The sequence below is a fragment of the Lotus japonicus genome, chromosome 4 (assembly GCF_012489685.1).
Source record: "Lotus japonicus ecotype B-129 chromosome 4, LjGifu_v1.2".
Classification (NCBI taxonomy): domain Eukaryota; kingdom Viridiplantae; phylum Streptophyta; class Magnoliopsida; order Fabales; family Fabaceae; genus Lotus; species Lotus japonicus.
Genome location: NC_080044.1, coordinates 10256841 through 10276482, shown reverse-complemented (window position 1 = coordinate 10276482; position 19642 = coordinate 10256841). Strand labels below are relative to the sequence as shown.

At 36.1% G+C, this 19642-nt stretch overlaps 2 protein-coding genes and 1 non-coding gene across 5 annotated transcripts; 2 read left to right on the top strand and 1 right to left on the bottom strand.

Annotated features, from left to right (window-relative positions):
• Window positions 1-2041: 2041 nt before the first annotated feature.
• Window positions 2042-4171, top strand: LOC130715787 (pentatricopeptide repeat-containing protein At2g01860). 3 transcript variants are annotated; one of them, XM_057565910.1, is made up of 2 exons: window positions 2042-2177; window positions 2341-4170. In XM_057565910.1, the coding sequence occupies exon 2, from the start codon at window positions 2384-2386 to the stop codon at window positions 3824-3826; it is 1443 nt and encodes a 480-aa protein (XP_057421893.1). In that variant the 5' UTR covers window positions 2042-2177; window positions 2341-2383; the 3' UTR covers window positions 3827-4170. The 3 variants fall into 3 exon arrangements, with proteins under 3 accessions (XP_057421893.1, XP_057421892.1, XP_057421894.1); XM_057565909.1 differs by having other exon boundaries at window positions 2046-2177; window positions 2397-4171; XM_057565911.1 differs by having other exon boundaries at window positions 2047-2177; window positions 2278-4170.
• A 609-nt stretch (window positions 4172-4780) lies between these two features.
• Window positions 4781-4844, top strand: LOC130716404 (small nucleolar RNA snoR101). The gene has a single exon (XR_009012018.1). It is a non-coding gene; the product is annotated as a small nucleolar RNA snoR101 (small nucleolar RNA).
• Window positions 4845-5329: 485 nt separating this feature from the next.
• LOC130713586 (probable aquaporin NIP-type) lies at window positions 5330-7832 on the bottom strand. The gene is made up of 5 exons (XM_057563361.1): window positions 7634-7832; window positions 7033-7263; window positions 6718-6915; window positions 5929-5990; window positions 5330-5746 (listed from the first exon to the last, which is right to left on the bottom strand). Exons 1-5 carry the CDS (start codon window positions 7733-7735, stop codon window positions 5530-5532), a joined length of 810 nt encoding a protein of 269 aa, XP_057419344.1. The 5' UTR covers window positions 7736-7832; the 3' UTR covers window positions 5330-5529.
• Window positions 7833-19642: the final 11810 nt, after the last annotated feature.

Genomic DNA, 19642 nt, shown 5'->3' with positions numbered 1-19642 from the left:
TCAAACCATGTCCAACTAAGAGTCTAGGATTTCAACATATCATATTCATGTTAATTTTTTTGCCATGAGTTTCAATTTCCCTTTCAGTGCTACTCTAGTAAGTATCCTAATAACATCTGTACATATGTAATAGACCACTTTAACAATGTATTTCAACAGTGAGGCAATAGTAGATATATGTAGAGGATATAAAAAAATTTGTCGAGTTGGGTGTCAAAATTTAAGGGAAAGGAACAGAGCTGAAAGGTCCATTGGATGGATGTCAGAGGGTGTTTGGATCAACATTAGTAGAATTGAATTTGGTCATAATTGAATCGTGTAACGTGATTTAAGTTTAGATACATTTACCCAGAATCGATTTTCGTAACTGAATTTTAGTACAAATACATAAAATTGGATCAGCCAGATGGAGAAGTTACCCCAAGCCAATTCTGCCAGATTCATATCAAACTCGTAGAATTAGAATTGATTCTCAAAATTGGTTACCAAACATCTTCAAAATAATAGATATCCACATTTGACGCTTTGATCCATGTTTGGAGTCCAAATCCACGTTTGAGAATTGGAACAAAACAGTCAAACACACCTCAGTCTTGAATTGGAAACTCACTTTGAAATCATGTTTAATGGTCTTAAATTCCCCGATGTTTTCAACAACATCAAACATTGACCGGCAATAAACTTTCCAATCAAGCAAAGCAAGTTCCACTTAAACGTATCTATTTTATGTTCACATGAATCTTACTACCCTGAAATACATAAAAATCAATGTCATGAACTCCAATATTCAATAAAAATAACATTGGATCAACTTACCTGTTTGTCCATAACAACCATATCAAGAGATAAGGGGAGCTATGAGTTTATGAACCCTTGACTTACCAAATCTGAATGACTTTGTCCAAGATCCTCCATGTATCCTTCCAAGAATGCAGAGAAGAAACATCATCAAAGGCAACATTCATTTCTAAGCCAATAGTATATCTGAGTAGTTTGTGTGTAGATGTGGGGCGTGTTGAGCCTTTTTGTAGTCCCAAATTGGGGGAAATGAGTTTTGAGACCAATGTGAATTCCGATCATTAATTAGATCTAAATTTAGCGCGCTAGAATGGGGTTCACAATAAGAACAATTTTTTTTTTCGAAATATGCCAAAAGATCTCATTAAATCAAAATGGGCAAAGATGCCAATACATCTCCAACAATCAAATGGTTCGGGACAGCAGGAACCTCGTCTACCCGAACACTAGTGGGAAAAAAATAGGCATTCCTTACCAAAAAGTCAGCAACCATATTGCCTGAGCGGCGGGTAAAAGAAACAGTACATAAAGCAATAGAACAACAATCTCGTAAAATAGAATCTAAATAAGAAACCCTAGCAGCGTTCTTCTTCCACTTCTCTAAGAGTGAGAGACAATCAGTTTCAAAGCAAACTGGCCGAAAGCCAAAATCAACCGCGAGCTTCATCGCCCATCTCAAACACATAACCTCAGCTAAAACAGGGGAAAGCACCATTGTAGGGTAATTAGCTGCAGCACCTAGGAAGTCTCCACGATCATCTCGCGCCACTAAACTTAGACTAATCTGATGCTCTCGTGTTTTCCCTTATTTTCTCTTTTAAAATATCCCTTAGACTAATTCTCTCGATGCTCTGATATCACATTAAGTGTTTGTCTCTCTTTCAATAAATGATTTTCTATATACATCTTCAGAAATCGAACCCTCGACTAGATTATTAAAGAGTCCAACACTATATTCACTTACGACTTTTTATTTCTATCTCACTTTTTTGTATCACATTACATATAACATATCTAAAAAAATTGAAGGTTTGTGCATCATAAGTGAAAATAAATTTTACACTATCATTATTTGAAACTCCGCCACATGAAATGAAATATTTTTTTGTTTTAGTTAAAATTTAAAATAAAAATTATTATTCTTATATGGTATATTGTGATTGGATGTCGTCACAAATCCATTAAACTTAAATTATGTTCCATTAAACTAAAAAATTCTTTCAGAAAAAAAAAACTAAAAATTTATTATTCCGCTTATGCGTGTCTCTCTCGTTCAGTGAGTTGAATGACTCTGAAGATAAAATAACAAGTTGCTCATTGAGGCTTCACCGCCTTCACCAATTTCATTCCCTTTCCACTCATGCTCGACGGAACACAAGGTACACTCACCCTCTCCACTTATTTCACTGTTTTCTAGGATTTTTCTTCATTCCTAATTTTTCTCACACTCTGTTAAAGTTATCTATTTGAATAATGCAGACCACTTGTTTGATGAAAGTCCTCCTCGGACACTAAAATACTCAGTGACAATTCTCTGTGCAGATTCTCAGTGACAATGCAACTACCACATTTTTAACACCTAATAATGGACTGTGCAGTGTCATTTTCTAGTGTGTACTTCGTTCCGTTGCGAAGAACCGCTTTCGCAGCACATTCAAATAGGAGAAGAAGAACACCACCACCACCACCACCGAAGCACCTTCGATATCCACGTCGTTCCAAGCCACCTCCTGAGTTTGGTGTCAATCAGTTCCTGAGGAAGCCTGATACCGCCCCTAAACCTACGCAGCAAGAACGTATTGATTTCGTTGAAGTAGAGGAAGAAAATGCTGATGTTGTTTGGGAATCAGATGAGATTGAAGCCATTGCATCGCTTTTTCAAGGTAGAATACCGCAAAAGCCTGGAAAGTTAGACCGAGAAAGGCCTCTTCCTCTTCCAGTTCCGCATAGGCTTCGACCGTTGGGATTACCGACACCAAAAACACTAGTGAAGTTGACAGCTCCAGCTGTAGTTTCTGCTCGAGCTTCTATGGCTAAGAAGTTGTTTAAAAGCCCGAGTTTCCTGGTTGGGTTAGCCAGAGAGATTGGTAGGCTTAATCCAGAGGAAGATGTATCTATAGTTCTTGGAAAGTCGGTGCATATCCTGCGGAAGGGGTCTTTATCGCTGACTATAAAAGAATTAGGCCAGATGGGGTGCCCTGAGAGAGCTCTACAGACATTCTGTTGGGCTCAAAATCAACCTCATCTCTTCCCAGATGATTGGATTCTGGCCTCAACTGTTGAGGTCTTGGCCAGGAATCATGAGTTGAAAGTTCCATTCAACATGGACAAGTTTACTGGTGTGGCGAGTCGTAACGTGTTGGAGGCAATGATAAGAGGTTTTATAAAAGGAGGAAACCTTAGACTTGCGTGGAAGGTGCTAGTAACAGCCAGAAGGGAAAAAAGATTGTTGGATCCCAGCATTTACGCAAAGCTAATATTGGAGCTTGGAAAGAACCCTGATAGATACAGACATGTGGAGCCCTTGTTAGATGAACTTGGAGGACGAGATGAATTGAATTTAAGCCAGCAAGATTGTACTGCTGTAATGAAAGTCTGCACTAGGATGGGAAAATTTGAGGTAGTTGAGAGCCTTTTTAGTTGGTTCAAGCAGTCCGGGTGTCAACCAAGTGTAGTTATGTTCACTGCTGTAATTCACAGCCGCTACACAGAGAAGAAATACAGGGAAGCATTGGCTGTGGTTTGGGAAATGGAGGCTTCAAATTGCCTCTTTAACCTTCCAGTTTATCGTGTTGTAATAAAGCTGTTTGTTGCTCTAAAAGACCTATCTAGAGCCATGAGATATTTTTCAAAACTTAAAGAAGCGGGATTTTCTCCCACTTACGGTTTATACAAAGACATGCTTGAAATTTACATGGCCTCTGGGAGGATAGCAAAGTGCAAAGAGATCTGCAAGGAGGCTGAGGTAGCAGGTTTCAAACTGGATAAATATCTAGTGTCACTTGATTCCATAAGTAAAACACTGTAGAGTCTTAGAATCCTCCAAGCATTATCATTTTTTGCATTCTGAATCCCGATTGATAATTTAGCGTCTACTATTCCATTTGTACATTGTCAAACATAATGAATTCCTTGACATTTATATGATTATAAGAGAATATGCAGCTGGACCTGGGATTGTAGAGGCATCAGACATCCCTGCAGCTAAGCTAGTGTGGAAGAGAAGTGACAAAAAAATCAGTTACTTCCAACTATAGGACAATAGAATCTGTTTTGTTTGAGAAAGTGTTTTCTATTTTCACTTGATGCTTTTAATATTAATTATAAAAAATGCCATTTTATCCTTACTTCCCCCCTATTTTAAAAGATTTTAATGGCAGGCTATGTGACTAATATTTTGTTACCTTCACCATTTCTGGTGATTCTCTTTTTTCTGTTTTCACCATTTCAACATTTTGCAGCAGATAGGTAATGTTGGCTTCTTGATTGTGAGTTCATTTGAGTTGTGATTACCATTCTGCATTTCTTGCATCTACATGTGTTCTAGTTTAGAGGTTACTTTTCTGATTTTGTTTATTAGTTCCATTAATAAGTTGAAATGCGTCGGCGCTTAGGTAAGGTTGTTGCCATGTGTTGCAGTCACAGGTTCAAGTCATAGAATCAGTCTCTTGTAAAAACTTCAAGGTAAAGCAGTCTACATTAGATCCACAATGTGAGTCCAGCCCTCCTGAACCTCGCACGTAGCGGGAACTTTATAGCACCAAGTTTGCCCTCTAATAAGTTCATATACCTATTAAATTTCATAGTGATAACAATCTTTTTGCTTGTTATGACATTGCAGTTAGGTTTTTGTAACAGGAAGTCTACTTATTTATGTCCCTAGATTTGGTTAGTATGGATATACACGTCTTATATTATTTCAAGTTTCAACAACTATCCTGCTTGAAAACTAAAACGGTAGTGCGAAGATTCTGCATATGATGTTTTACACTTGATCTCTGAACTTCAGGTAAGTTCATGTGTTGACAAGTTCATTCACTGATGCATTTTTGTTGCACTCAATTATGAACCTCTGATGGAGGGCAGAAAAATGTGAACAATGAGGTATGCTATAATGATTAAAGATGTTGATGGATTTAAAGTTATGGCTGTATGCTGTGCTTATGTCTCATCTAAGAAAATTTTATCATTGTATGATTTAGGCTATTAGGCTAAAAAAAGCAGTTTTTGCCCCTGATGTTTCAACTTTGTGCAAAAGTCATCCATACTTTTTTTTTGTCTACGTTAATTTCTACCATTGATGTTTCACAAATGTGCATTATCTGCCTCGTTAAAAAATGTACGACGTGCTATTAAATGTCACGTCAGCATCCTACGTGGGGTTACACGTCATTAAACAAAATTCAGAACTTGGAAAAATGGGTGGGGGGATCCAAACCAAGAAGGTAAGAACCTTGTATTGACAAAACACTCACTTTACCAATTGAGCTATACAACCAATTGCTAAAATTATGAACAAAATTGTATTTATATCATGCTTATTCACCATCCTTCTTCAAAAAGATCATATTCTTTATATTTTGAAAGGTTGTACAAATTGAAAGATGTATATAATTACATACAAATTCTAAAAATAAAATTCTAATTTTACACTCGGTATTGGTTCGAGACATCGCCTTATTGTAGTCAAGCAGTTAACATCTAAAAGTGATTTAAAATGATGGCCTGCGTCTAGCGAACACCTCTAGATACGCTTTTGAGGAAACTTGAGCTTTGGCTGATTTCTCTTAGAGGCTTATCAGTAAATCTAATAAGGTTATAAGCTGAGGCACCTAATATGGCACCAAGAAAGGGTCCAACTATGTAAATCCAAAATCCTTTATAAATGTGCATCACCAAAGCAGGTCCAATGCTTCTGGCTGGGTTCATAGATGCTCCTGACACAGGCCTGATTCCAATACCAAACATTCAACTATATATATGAGTAGTGACCAAAAAAAAAAAAACTATATATATGAGTAACTAGATTTAAATTTGAATAATCTAATATAGTTAATCATGTAATCATGAATAATAAATTTAAATTTAAATTATATAAATTTCTCTCAATATAATTTATAGTTAAATTACCCAGCAACGAAGACGTCTACTAAGACTGTCATGCCAACAGCAATCCCTGCCAATTCTCCAATCTGTTTAGAAAGGGAAAAAAAGGGACTTGAGCCATTTTATAAGTCAAAAGGAAAATGATGAGGTGTTTGGAATATCTACATATATCATGGCATATATTTGTGATAAGCCAAGGAATGCAATATGAACAATAGATGTTATATATCAAAATTCATTCAATATTCATCATTTTAAATTTTTCCACTATTACTTTTGTGTGTCATGTAATCAATTATCCTAAAATCTTAAGCTGTTAGGTAAGTGCTACATGAATGGTTTTATTATATTCTTCGTCCCCTCACGCAAAAGCCCTTGAACTTGAAGCGTTGTGGTTAAGACACAAACCCGCCTATCATGTGTTTTTTTTTAATTCAACTTTTAATTAGAAGAATTGGGGAGCGGCATGGATCGAACTTTGGACCGCTTGGTCATAACACTCTAATACCATGTCAAGTAACTAATTATCCCTAAACTTAAGTTGTTGGGTAAGAGCCACATGAATGATTTTATTATATTCTAATAATGCGCTCAATATTTTTCCACTATATATAATTAATACAGGGATGTTAAAGTATTTATTTAACACTTTGTCTACAATGTATGAACAATCATTTGCAATGTAAATTCAACACAAGAATAATATTATAAATAACATATACTAAATATTAATATAAAAGACGTGATTCATGGGTTGACCAATTTTTAAACTAATCTACCATAGAATTGCTGGAGTAAATGGAGTATACTTACTGCTCTATTGTCAGTGGCAACTGCTGATACAACAAACATCAAGAGAAATGATGTTAGGATCTCGAATACTAGAGACTGGATATGAGATCCTGCTGGTGTTGTTCCAAAATAAGAATTCTCATCAAGATCAAATAGAAGGAACAATGTCCCACTAGCAAGGATGGATCCTAGCACCTGCGCTATAAGATACAGAGGTACCTGCAACAATCATGGACATAAATTTAGATTAAAACAAATACAATTGTTGTACTTCTCAACAAAATAAAAATAAAATGTTACAATTGTAGTAGAAATAGTAATCAATAGTATGCATGCCTGTTTCAGAGGGAAATGACGATAGATTGCAAAGCTGACAGTAACAGCTGGATTGAAATGGCCACCAGATATATGACCAAGAGAATAAACCAAGATCATTACTGTTAGACCCCATACCACACAAATTCCTGGAAACGTTATTGTCCCTTTACTTCCTTCCACTTTGTTTAGAATCACAGAACAACACCCTGCAAATACCAAGAAGTATGTCCCTATAACCTCTGCTATTACCTGTTACATTGAGATTTGATTGTATTTATTTTCAGTTATCAATGGTTGGTGATAATAAAGAAATTAAATTAACTCTACATAACTCAACAACATAAGGGGGAAGTTGGTGCATTAAGGCTCTAGCGTGCGCGAGTCTGCGGAAAGTTCTGACCACATGGTCTATTTTTCGTGGCCTTACTTTATTTTTTACACAAGAGGTTGTTTTCAGGTCATGAACCCATGACCTCAGTTACTTGGCAACAACAACCTTTTACTGTTGCGCCTAGTCTCGCCTTCAACTCAACAATACAACTATATAAAAACTAAATAAGATTAATGAGAAATATATATTTAAAATTAAGCTTCTAGATTCATACATGTATTCATTTACCTTTTGTATGACTTGAACTACCTCAGGAGAACCGCAAAACCCAGACTCCCTTTCGGGCTTAAGTCCACCTTCTTCCATTTTCGTAATCTCATCGGTAGGCATGTTTACCTAAATAACAGTCAACTTCTTCAATTTTCTTTCTTTCAGTACTTTTCTTCTGATGAGAAGAGTTTCATAGTTTGTGATGGTTGAAAGTCTGTCTACTTGTAATAAAAACACCCTTTTTAATAGGAGCAATGAAGTATTGATGGTTCAGCTATTTTTTTGAGTAACCAATGGAGATAAAAGTGTTGTATTCCCACCAACATATTCTTAACGAAACTAACAACCACAATTTAGCTTCATTCAATATTGTACGCATGATTTTATAACTAATTATAAATCATTATATTAATTAGTTCTTAAAATTAATATGAACCATTGGCTGTAACTATGTAGTGCATCCAAAATCGTACTATTTAAGCATACGAGATTTACCATGGTGACTTCTGACAAAGCCAAAAGGTCAATGAATCCTGGATTAATACTCAAAAGGTTTCACAGCTGCACTTACATCAACGAAAATAAAATCCCAAAAAGTGATATTACAATGCAATCAAACATAACATAAGAACAAAGATAAAGACATGTTCACCCATGCTGATACAAGTAACTAACATACTAACAATCCTTCCAAAACCTATAAATTTCTTGGAACAAAACCAAACTTACTTTGAGCATAAGTTTATTATTATTATTATTATTATTATTATTATTATTATTATTATTATTATTATTATTATTATTATTATTATTATTATTTACCTATTTAATCAACAACTCACTTTTTGCAACTTATTTGATTGTGTTCGAGTTGCGATATGATTAGCCTCTAAGGAAACGTATGTCGTGGCTTCAGTGGCCCAAGGAGAGTCAAGCTTGCAACACTAAGCCCATGCAAAATAGGGCATGTTCAAAACCACCCGAGTTATGATTCATACACATCTCCACCACTTTTCCACCTTCATTTTCTATCTATTTATCTCTTCTCTATTAATCAAATTACCTATCACATTTTTACTTTCTCTCTTTTTTCTTTCTATCTCACTCGTCTTCCATGCATGCACCTCTTTACACCTTAAAAATGAGGTGTGAAGAGATGATTATTCAAACCACCCTTAGCCAACAACAGGAAAAAACTTAGAGGCGAGAGGAAGATGGTGTTAGCAATGGCAGAGGAGGTCACGGCTGAGGTGATGGCGGTGGTGTAATTTCAGCTACGGAGACATCACGCGGCGGAGGCAGTGTGTGGTGGTAGGCTGGAGAAAATTAGTGATGGCCACAAATAAGAGAAAATCCACATAAGAAGCTGTAAAATCCACTTATTGAGTAACAAAAACACCTAATATGCCGGATCCAATTTGATTTAATATAAGGTTTTTGTTGAGTTAAAAAAAAACACCTAATATGATAAAGAACTGGGCTATTTTCTTACGTATTAAGTTTTTGAGAATTGAGAGAGGTTTTTTATAGAATTGAGATAGTTCATGGGCAAGTATTGAGTGTTTATAGCTGGGCTATTTTCGCACCTTGGTAATATTTCTTTAGGGCTTTCTGTTGGGCTTTTCAAAATGTATAACAAAAACTGATTTTGACAAAATAAAGAACACTCATAAAAAAGGGCCACTTAACAACGATCGGTAGTTATGAAAAAGAAAAACGACCGACATTAATGAAAGTGAACAGAATGATACAAATACTACTATTTTTGGGAAAAAAATAGTAAGAAATATTGAGGTTTATTATGATATATATGGCCCATTTAAAAATCCATATATTACTTTTTTTCCAATACAACCTATGATTTTTTTTCCATTCGTGTTGATAATTGAACGGTTAACCCTTTTCTTTCTTAACGGACACATCAATATATATATTTTCATATATCACTGTTATATCTATATATATTACCAATATCACTGTTATATCATTATAATTCTTTTTGGTCTTGATTAATGTATCCCCACAGCCGACAGCCGTAAGACTAATCTTTCGCCTCACGGTCAGCGCACTAAGCAGTAGAGGGCTGGGCCAAGGAGTTTTTTTTATTCGCAATAGTTGGAATTCGAACCCCCAACCACTTGCTTAAAGATGAAGTGCTGAACCACTACACCAACTCACTTGGTTATATCATTGTAATTCTAGTGTTGAGTTTGTCTAGCTGACGCCTTAGTTTTAAATTTTCATTGTCGTTGTCAAACTCAACCCACCACCTTTGATGGTCCCAGCCACCACGAGTCCACACATCCTATACGGTTCATGTCCGTGGTTCACCCTACAAACGCCATCACCTCTCTCTATTGGTTTTTGTTTGCATTCATTTACTTTCTTCTGAAACACCACTTTAATATTTTTGGTCCATACCCCCTCCCTCTAAGGAATAAAACTTGTGCAAATTAAATATTCAATATCATATTCCACTATCAAAATCTCATTGTGAAAACGATGTTACTGGAAAATGTATATACACTTTTTTTCACCTGAATAAATTCTATACCAAAAGAAAATTGTTACGGCTTGTTATATATAGACAGATTAAATGCTGAAAAGGTTTTTCTTGCATTTCGTATTACTAATTAGATTGCTTGTTGTACTTTTCATTTGGAGACTGCGAATTTTGAATCTGGCCCCTATGTATGCTTCAAGATCCGGCCACGCACACGAGACTAGAACCATATGTTTTACTAAGTACAAGCCACCATTTTCTTTCATACTCATTAAGCTAAGGTAGTCGTACCATGCAATTATAGTGCCAGTTTAATTTGTTTACCTTAAGTTTTCAAGTTTTAGTTAAAACAAAACTGGGTTGATGAGTTGATATGCATGGTAACTGGGTTGATATATATGCATGGTTCCTATTTGTGTATCACATGCAAAATCTTTTCTCAAACAAGTGATGACATGCATCCGCAAACGAATAAAACAGAAAAAGTATACTTACTAATCAAAGGGTTACAAAAAGTGAATTACATGTTATTTTACAAGAATACAAATATGGATACACCGCCTTTTCAGTATTAATAGTACATTTGAGGAAATAACTCAACTACACACTTATGACCATAAGTTGGTCATAAACGTTTATCGCATAAGCCAACATTTTGCGTCGTTTTTTAGACCGACGCTACACATTAACGCTGGTTGATCGAGCAGACTCTAAGCCAATATATATACTGATGGCCATGACCCACACCAAATCATAAATATTAGCACTGGTTGTATAGGCTGACATTATTTGAACACCACTAGAGTCAGATTTAGACAACACTAACTTTTGTATTATTTTTAAATACAGTAGCACCAAATTCATGTACAAATTTATATTTATCATACACAAGCTCGTATTTTATTTTCAGGTTCTTATCAAGTGAATAGTTTGGTCATTGAAATATATATAAAGGTTTGTATTGCTCACAATGTTTTTTTTTTAACAGCTAAAAAGAATGAATTAAATGATTTCCCACAATGTTCTATGCATCATCATTAAATGCTTTGAATTCGGTCACATATTTTTGTCACTTGATCAATATCATTTCGCTGGAAAAATCTCAGTGACAAAGTCGCAAAGTTACATGACGTAATTCAAAGCATACATTGATGATGCATGTACATCGCCATATAAATTTAGCTTGAAAAACAACTAAAAAGTAAAGAGACATAACTAGATACTTATCAATTCCAACATAATTTGGCATTGTTGTGGAGAAAATAATTCTAATATATCTATAACAATTAGAAATAATTTGCAATACCAGTCATAACATTTTTATAATCATTTAAATTTCTAATTTCAATTATTATTTTGTTCTATCACATGATCCAACCTTTTCTACATATTTTACAATTTTAACTTTAAGCTTATGAATAAATATTTTGATCTTCAAATTCATTTCCAAAGAGTAGAGAAAGATTCTTCTAATGACGGTAGAGGGAGAAGGTGATCAGTGAATAAGATTAAGAGGAATGAGGGACAAAAGGAGCTTATAAGGAGCATAAGGCATAAAAATAAATGAACATGGGGTGGCAATGTAGCGGCACCATAGAGGAGATGCGGCGCAAAAATGGGATCATGAGGTGAAGGGAGAAGGGAGGCGAATTTGGTGGGCATCGTCAGAGGGCAGAGGAAGAGGTCAATAGAGACTGAGATAGAGAAAGAGAGAGGGTGGGGGGTGAAGGTGTAGGAGGAAGAGAAAAATGGAGGGCCAAGGGAGAGGATGACAGTGAGGGTCGTAGAGGATGAAGGTAATGTTTGAGGGTGATGGTGTAGGAGGCCGAGGAGGAGCGAGGGGCTGACGGTGAGGGAAATAGAGGGAGAAGGTGAGTGTATAAGAGTAAGAGGAATTAGTGAGAGAGAATGAGCTTATAAAGAACTTGTTACGTAGAAATATATTCATCTTTAAGCGGCGACACAACAACAGGGTGGCAGTGTAACAGAAAGGCAGAGGAGAGGTGGCGTTATAATGGGATTATGTGGTGGAGGGAGAAGGGAGGCGGATCTGGTAGCTTCGCCAGAGGGCGGAGGGGGAGAGAGAGAGAGATGGTGGGAGTGAGGGTGAGGAAGGAAGAGGAGAAGGGAGGGGACATGGAAGAGTGTTATAAATAAAGGAATATCCCGTAGTATATTATGTGTGAGATAGACAATGTTATTTATAATAGGAGAAATATTAATACATAATATGTTAAGGAATATTCTAAAGAATTATAAAGATCGAATATGTTGAATACTAATAAAGGAATATCCGTAAGATATTATGTCTATTTATCTCTAACAATGAAGGTGAGGGCGGTGGGGGGAGGAGGAAAAATCTGAGGGAGAGGGTAAGGGAGGTGAAGGATGAGAGAAGGGTCAACGAGAGACAAGGTGAACTGGTGAATGTATAAGAGTTCAAGGAATGAGGCGAATAAATTAATGAATATTAGTGTTAGCTTGACCTCGCGTCCCACAAAATAGATCGTGCCCTAACACATTAGCATGGGTAATAGCTGGCACTAAATTTACTGGTGATTGTACCGTTAGCCCAAAAAAGCCGCTAACTGTTAGCGGATAGATGCTAAGTTGGCCATTGGTTTGAGTGTATGTCTATGCTAAATGCTAGTTAACTATCGCAACCAATGCTAAATTAAAGTGGTTTTTTTGTTTTTTTGCTTCGACTTTGCGTCCATTGTGCCATGTCTTGTCAATTTCATGGTTAACGCTAATTTTGAATGTAAAAATCATTTTATGGTAGTGGAAAATACATCCAGCAGAAATACAAGTAGAAAGGAAACTGGACCAATATGGATTTGGGGTTGAGTGGTCAAGGCCTCAGATCGAGCAACTGTTGGTTCGGAAGACTTAGTCCTAGTTTAAAGGCCTTGTTGGCTATGCTATCCAACAATCTTGGGGGGATGTGGACCAATTAATATGAATTTGGGGTTGGGTGATCTAAACCTCGGAAGAGTAGCTGTTGGGCCCAGAAAAGCAACTACTGGGCCCGAAAGAGCAATATTGAACGTCATCCTACGTCAGAAAAGGTCACTAGTCAAAGAGGCAACTAGGTAGCTCTTATTCGCATAATCAATGGGGAAGATAACTAAGTCAACCAACCGCATCCCACGATCAACGCTCTATGTCACCCAAAGTCAGCCAATCAGCGATGCCGGCCACTCTTTAAGTCGACCAATTCTACACCCTGTTCAATGTCGTCCTCTTGTTTAGTCAACCTACTATGTAATGGGGGGAGACCCTTAGGGCAAGGAGGTCCACCTACTATAGAAAGGGAACCTCCGTAGGTCGATGGATGTTCAATACTCTAAATTTTTTTGCTCAAGCGTTCTTATCTTAGGGTTTCTAGCTATTCTAGAACATAAACTTTGAGACCTTTAATCCTCAATGGTTAAGAGTAGAAAAGCCGTTGGCTCCTCAACTATACTAGAAGAATCAAAATAAGGCAAAGAGAGGCTCACAAACCATGCATGGCATTTCTAGCCTTCTTTGCCCTAGACCTAGTAATAAGTCCTCAAATTAAAGTGACTCCAAGGCATACAATCCATATCCTCTAAGCTAGTCTCCACCAAGTATGTTGTTAGGTTAAGCGGTTGGCATATGGACGATGTTATCGTCTGTCACATTATCGATTACCATGTATTTAGGTGAAAAGATGAAAATTATGTATTACTGACGACCTCGGTAGTCATTGGTTGTGGAATAATTATAGGTTGACATCTCATTTTGAGGTTGAGAGAGGTGGAGGAGGAGAGAGATAGGAAGAAAAGAAAAAGTAAGAGAGAGAAAGTATGAGATGTGATAGATGATAAGATGAGAGAGATAGAAACAAAAATGGGTGGAAATGAAGTATTTAAAAAATGAGGTGTGTATATATCATTGCTGTTAGTTGTGCCCATTAAAAATTACGAATTATTGATGGACGGTAACTCTTTTCTTTTTTTATAAATGAATCTTGTTATTATTAATGGTCAAATCCTCAATAGTAACTAATTATTGCGACAATTTATAAGTCGTCGGCTAATATCTGTCAGTAATAACATGTTTTATTATATTAATGACTAAATTACAGAAATATTTTAATTCTCTATATTATTCACTACTTGAACACCATACATTGTATGGTTTGTTTTTAATATAGTGAGACAGATACAACAGGATAATAGTTCCATCCAGTTATGAGTACAGTTACTTAATTGTTTCCATTGTAAGGAACCCTTTGTTTGCAATGAAAGTATTATCATCCTCACTCACTCTAACTGTCACTGACAATTGGATAGGCATAAAACATCAGCACAACTTCTCTGACTACTGTTACTACCATATGAGTGGTTGATGTGAAATTGGGGTCCCTTTAATTCTTTTTCTATTGAAACCGTCAAACGTTACAACCTGTGAATTTGCTCAACTTCACTGTTCTCACTGGCCCCTACCTCATTTGCTAACCAAACGTAACTCCAGCCTTCAACTCTTTTTTTTATTTCTCTCTTTCTCTTTTCCTTCAATGCAAAAATAATATACACCAATCAATGTTTGGTTTCAATCACTGTTACACAACTATAGCACCCACATGAGTACAGTATGGGCAGCCACATGAGCGTGGACCACAAGGTATCGCTTTTGCTACGTGTAGACTTTTTGTAAAATGACTAATGCACTTTACTATACGTACTATAGCTCTTGTCAAAAATCAAGCAATGCCAACCTAGATTTGGTCCATGCTTATTTGTTTTTGTTGTATATACTCATCCACCATCAATGTAAAATACGTAGAGTCCACATATATAGAAATGACCACGGGCATTTAATAAGTTGATGGAAGTTTTTTTTAAACATGGACCTACACATTTATGCAACGAAATATATCATAATGTCAATGTCCCTTTCTAATCTTATTTTATCATAATGTCAATGTCCCTTTCTAATCTTATTTTATATTGATCATTGAAAAGCCAGGAGTCAGGACCAGCCAATGGCCTCAGATCAAATACCGGATGTTGATTGTATTATGAGTGGAAGAGTTCAATTTTTTCCTGAATGCCTCCCCAATTGGAGGGAAAGAAAATGTGAAATATTGAATTGAATGATATTCCAACATATTTAATTTTAAGAAAATTAGATAGGGTTTTTTTTTAAAGCACGTGTATTTTTTAATGAGGTAATTATATTGGAGTCAGATAAAATCTCTATGTATTGGAAGTGATTTGAGAATTTCTGAATCAGTGTATGTTACATTGATCAATGTTCTATATATATAGTAAAAGCTAAGAAGAAAAGAAAACTCAACTAACACTCTAACTAAATGCACCTGAAACTAATTCTAATTAACCTTAACTAATCACATGTTTAATTTCACTCTCACGTGTTTAATATAATTACATGTATTACTTCCCCTCAAGATGAAACATAGATATTTCGAGTTCTCATCTTGCTTAACATACTCCTAAAAGAGAGTAATGATAAGGTCTTGGTAAAGATGTTCGCAAGCATAAACTAGGCGCAACGACCGTGCTTCTACTTTTTCTCTTACAAAATGACAACTGACCTCGAGAAACCTTGTTCTTCACCGAGAGCGTAACGATCATAAATCGACTCCAAGTGTTGTAGTTCGATCCTATCAATGTCCGTGATAGTGTGGATTGGTCTTGTTGTAAGTGGTGGAATGGAAAAATGGTTTCAATGACATTTCTCGATATCACCACGGTTCTGGTTTTGAGATCATATGCCTTGTACCCTTTATAACACTGTGGATATCTCATGAACACAACATCCCTTGCACGAGGAGTAAGCTTATCTCATGGTTGAAGGTAGTGTTGAAACATAACACAAACGACCAAATACTCTCAAGTGTTCATTTAATTATATGACTGTGTGTGACTAATTTCTCTGTACCCAGTATTAATAATTTATTTTATCCACTCATTTCTTCTCATTTTCTCATTGGGCACTAGTTTTTTTTTTTGCATTTCTCCTTAATTTTTTTGTGCCTTTAATTTTGTCCAGGCTTTTTTTATTTAGAACGGTTGTGCTTACGACCTTAATTCGATGTGCCACAAAGCACGGTCGTGCTTCTTTTAGCTTGGCCGGCCGTGTTACAAAGCACGCACATGCTTCTTATAGTCTGGCCCTGCATGAATGTACTCTCTTTTGTTGTATTTTGTGTAATAGGGTACCATCTCCAAGTGTAATTAAGGAGTATATCCTTTCAATCCTTTGTACATTCATTTTGTATCTCTACCAATCGGGCATATATTACATTTGTAATTATCTAACTATCATTTATGGCCATAATATGGATCTCATTGATTATCATTGTTTAGAGTTTGAGTTCTAAAAAATGGTAAAAAGGAATAAAATTAAAAAGAAAAATTGAACACAGTTACGTTAGTTTTAAAATGTTTCCATTTTTAAGAGTTAAGCACCAACTGGAAGACTTTTTGGGAACTCTTAATCTTTAGTCATAACCACATATGTTGAGGACATGAGCCACGTTTGGGTTATATACACTTCACACCCTTGATTTTTGTTGGAATGATGTTATGTGCCTTGGCTGTGTGTTCTAGAACATGTTTTGACATGTGTATCATGTCATTCATTCTATCGGTGAGTAAAGAGAAAGTATAAGCTGAAAAGTGATATAAAGGCCTTTCTTTCTTTCTACAACCGTGCGAAATTAATTATCTGAGGTATGTACCTCCCACACATTAAAAAAGAACAAGGTGTTGCACTGAGTAATTAAGTGAATAGGGGTATTGAAAACACCACTGTTTTCTGCCATTATTTCAATATCCTGTTTGAAATGCAAATAATTGTTTGATGTTTTTTAGATAAGCCAAATTTTATTTAAGTGAAGTATAAAGAATTCTTCAATCCAATACAAAAGAAAGAAACTAAAAGAAGGCTATTATTTTTTTTGTCACATATCGTTGCAAAAAAAAAATTGTTTGATATATTGAAAAAAAGTTTCCTATCTATCTTTTGAAAAAGTGAAAAAGATAGGGATCACCACTTCACACTACTACAGAAAAAGCCTTTCGTCACGGTTAAAATCGTCCATTCGTCACGGTTTAACCGTAAACCGTGACGATAGAAGGCGTGACAATTGCTCAATTGTCACGGTTATAGGCGAACCGTGACAATTGACTCACATGTTATCGCGGTTAGTAAATCGCAACCGTGACAATATGTTCCACCTATTGCCACGGTTACGTACTTAACCGTGACAATAGATGGAATCTATTGTCACGGTTAAGTACGTAACTGTGGCAATAGGTGGCCTCTATTGCCACGGTTTTAACCGTGACAGTAGGTCATATAGATTTGTTCTGCGAAATAGCTACAGATTTTTTGATTTTTTTTTCCTGGTCTGTGCATAAATTTTAGTACGTTTATATTGAAAAATAAATTGCATAAAATCACCAACATTCAGATATTCTAGCCAAATTACTCAAATATTCCAACCTTGAATAAGAAAACAATACTAATTGTTATTGAGAACATACTCTCACAAGGAATCAAACCAAATAGCCCACACTAGCCAGTATAGTACACTATTTGAACCAAATACTCTCAAAAAACATGCAGTACAGTTACTAACCATAAGTAGTCCATACTCTCACAAGGAATTAAACCAAATAGCCCACACTAGGCAAAGTTTATTAGACTCCCCATTAACCTTTCACAAGTTGTAATTATTCAGATCAGATCTCCAGTATGCATTTTATTGGCAACAAGAAGATTCTGCTTGACAACTTGAATTAATATCATGTTAAATAACAGCTCATTCAATCATTTCAAATAACAATGTCTAAGAGGTTCAGGATTATAACTAATAAGGCCTACCAACCCTGAAAAGTGACTCCGCAACCACATATTAAATAACACATATTTCAAATTCATACAGCGTTGAGACTCATTCAAAAAAAAATTAGAGAAAGAGAACAAAAGTCCTATGCAGAACAAGATGCCCGTAAACATGAGTTGTTATCTCTTTTGCTCACCGGAGCTTAGCTTTTATGGGTACATATGTTGCCATGAGCTCATATAAATGAGATAACCAAACACAAGGTGACACAAATTAAACAATAGACATAGAAGTAAACTACACATGATAAGCCTCCGTTGACCTGGCCTCAATTAGTTCTCTATTTCTATTTGTCAACATGTACTGTACACAATTATCTCTTTTGCTCACAGGAACTTAGCTTTTATGTATACATATGCAGCTTAAATTCTGAACCATATGTCAAAACTCACTTAATTGATACAAAGCAAGGAAAAAAAAATCAAGCTGAAATGAAGGTAAGGCAAGGATAAACAAAGCAAAGATGTAAAACAAAATACCTTTTTGCCAAATTGATACAACAAATCAACCAAGTAACTTTGCCTATGACTACGAGCTCCAGCCGTGGCACTTGCTCCTCTGCAATTTTTCGATTCCCAAGCAGGATACACTGATTGCAATTCTAATCCTTCAAACAAGATAAAGTAGACCAGCAATATGAATCAAGGAATTTAATTAATCACAGTAAAGCTTATAGAAAATAACTTATAAACCCTAAACTTGACATGAAAATTCAGATCACGGTTTGTTTCCAGACACACACACATACAATTAATACAATGAAGATCTGTAGGCATGAATTGAAAACAAGAAACCCTAACCTATCTAGAATAAACATTGAGAAAGCAATGGAGAAAAATGAAACCCTAATTTTGCAGATAGATAAAAGAAAGGAAAGAAGATAAAGGAACGAACCATCTTTGAGAGAAGTCAAGCACTCGTAGGAAATCTCGAATTGAAAGGGGGTGAGGAAGGAAGCGGGGTTATCGAGGACGGTGACGTTCGTGATGTTCACCGCACTCATGCTTCTTCTTCTTCTTCTTCTGAGAGAGTGAGTGAGAGAGAAGAGAGAAGAGAGCTCCTCTCAAATAGAGAATGCAAAACAACGAAAAATGTTGGCGGGAGCGGGTTTGAAGAAAGAACGAAACCAAGAGCGAGCGAGCTCAAACTCACAAATATGTAAACCCTGCTTCAAACCTAAATCATGAACAGAGCGGTGGCGGCGGTGGGAGAAGGACAGAGCAGCGACAGCGGCGGTGGAAGATGAACAGAGCAGCGGCGGTGGTAGATAGGGAACGACCGATGGAGAGTGGGAGATCGAGTGGGAGAGTGGGAGATCGAGTGGGAGAGAGGGTTTAGGAAAAATTCTGAAAAAATTTGAAGAGTAAAGTTCTCTATTGTCACGGTCCATAAAAAAATTAATAAAATATTGTTACATATTACCACGGTTCCTTTTATAACCGTGGTAATTGCTCTATTATCACGGTTCTGCCTATAACCGTGACAATAGAGGCATGACAAAATGTCATTTCTGTAGTAGTGTCAGAAACTTGATTATATGAGAGCATCTCCAATGCAAGGTTCTTAGTTCTTATTTTTGAGTTAAGAACTAAGAACTGAGTTCTTAACCACTGGAGATGAT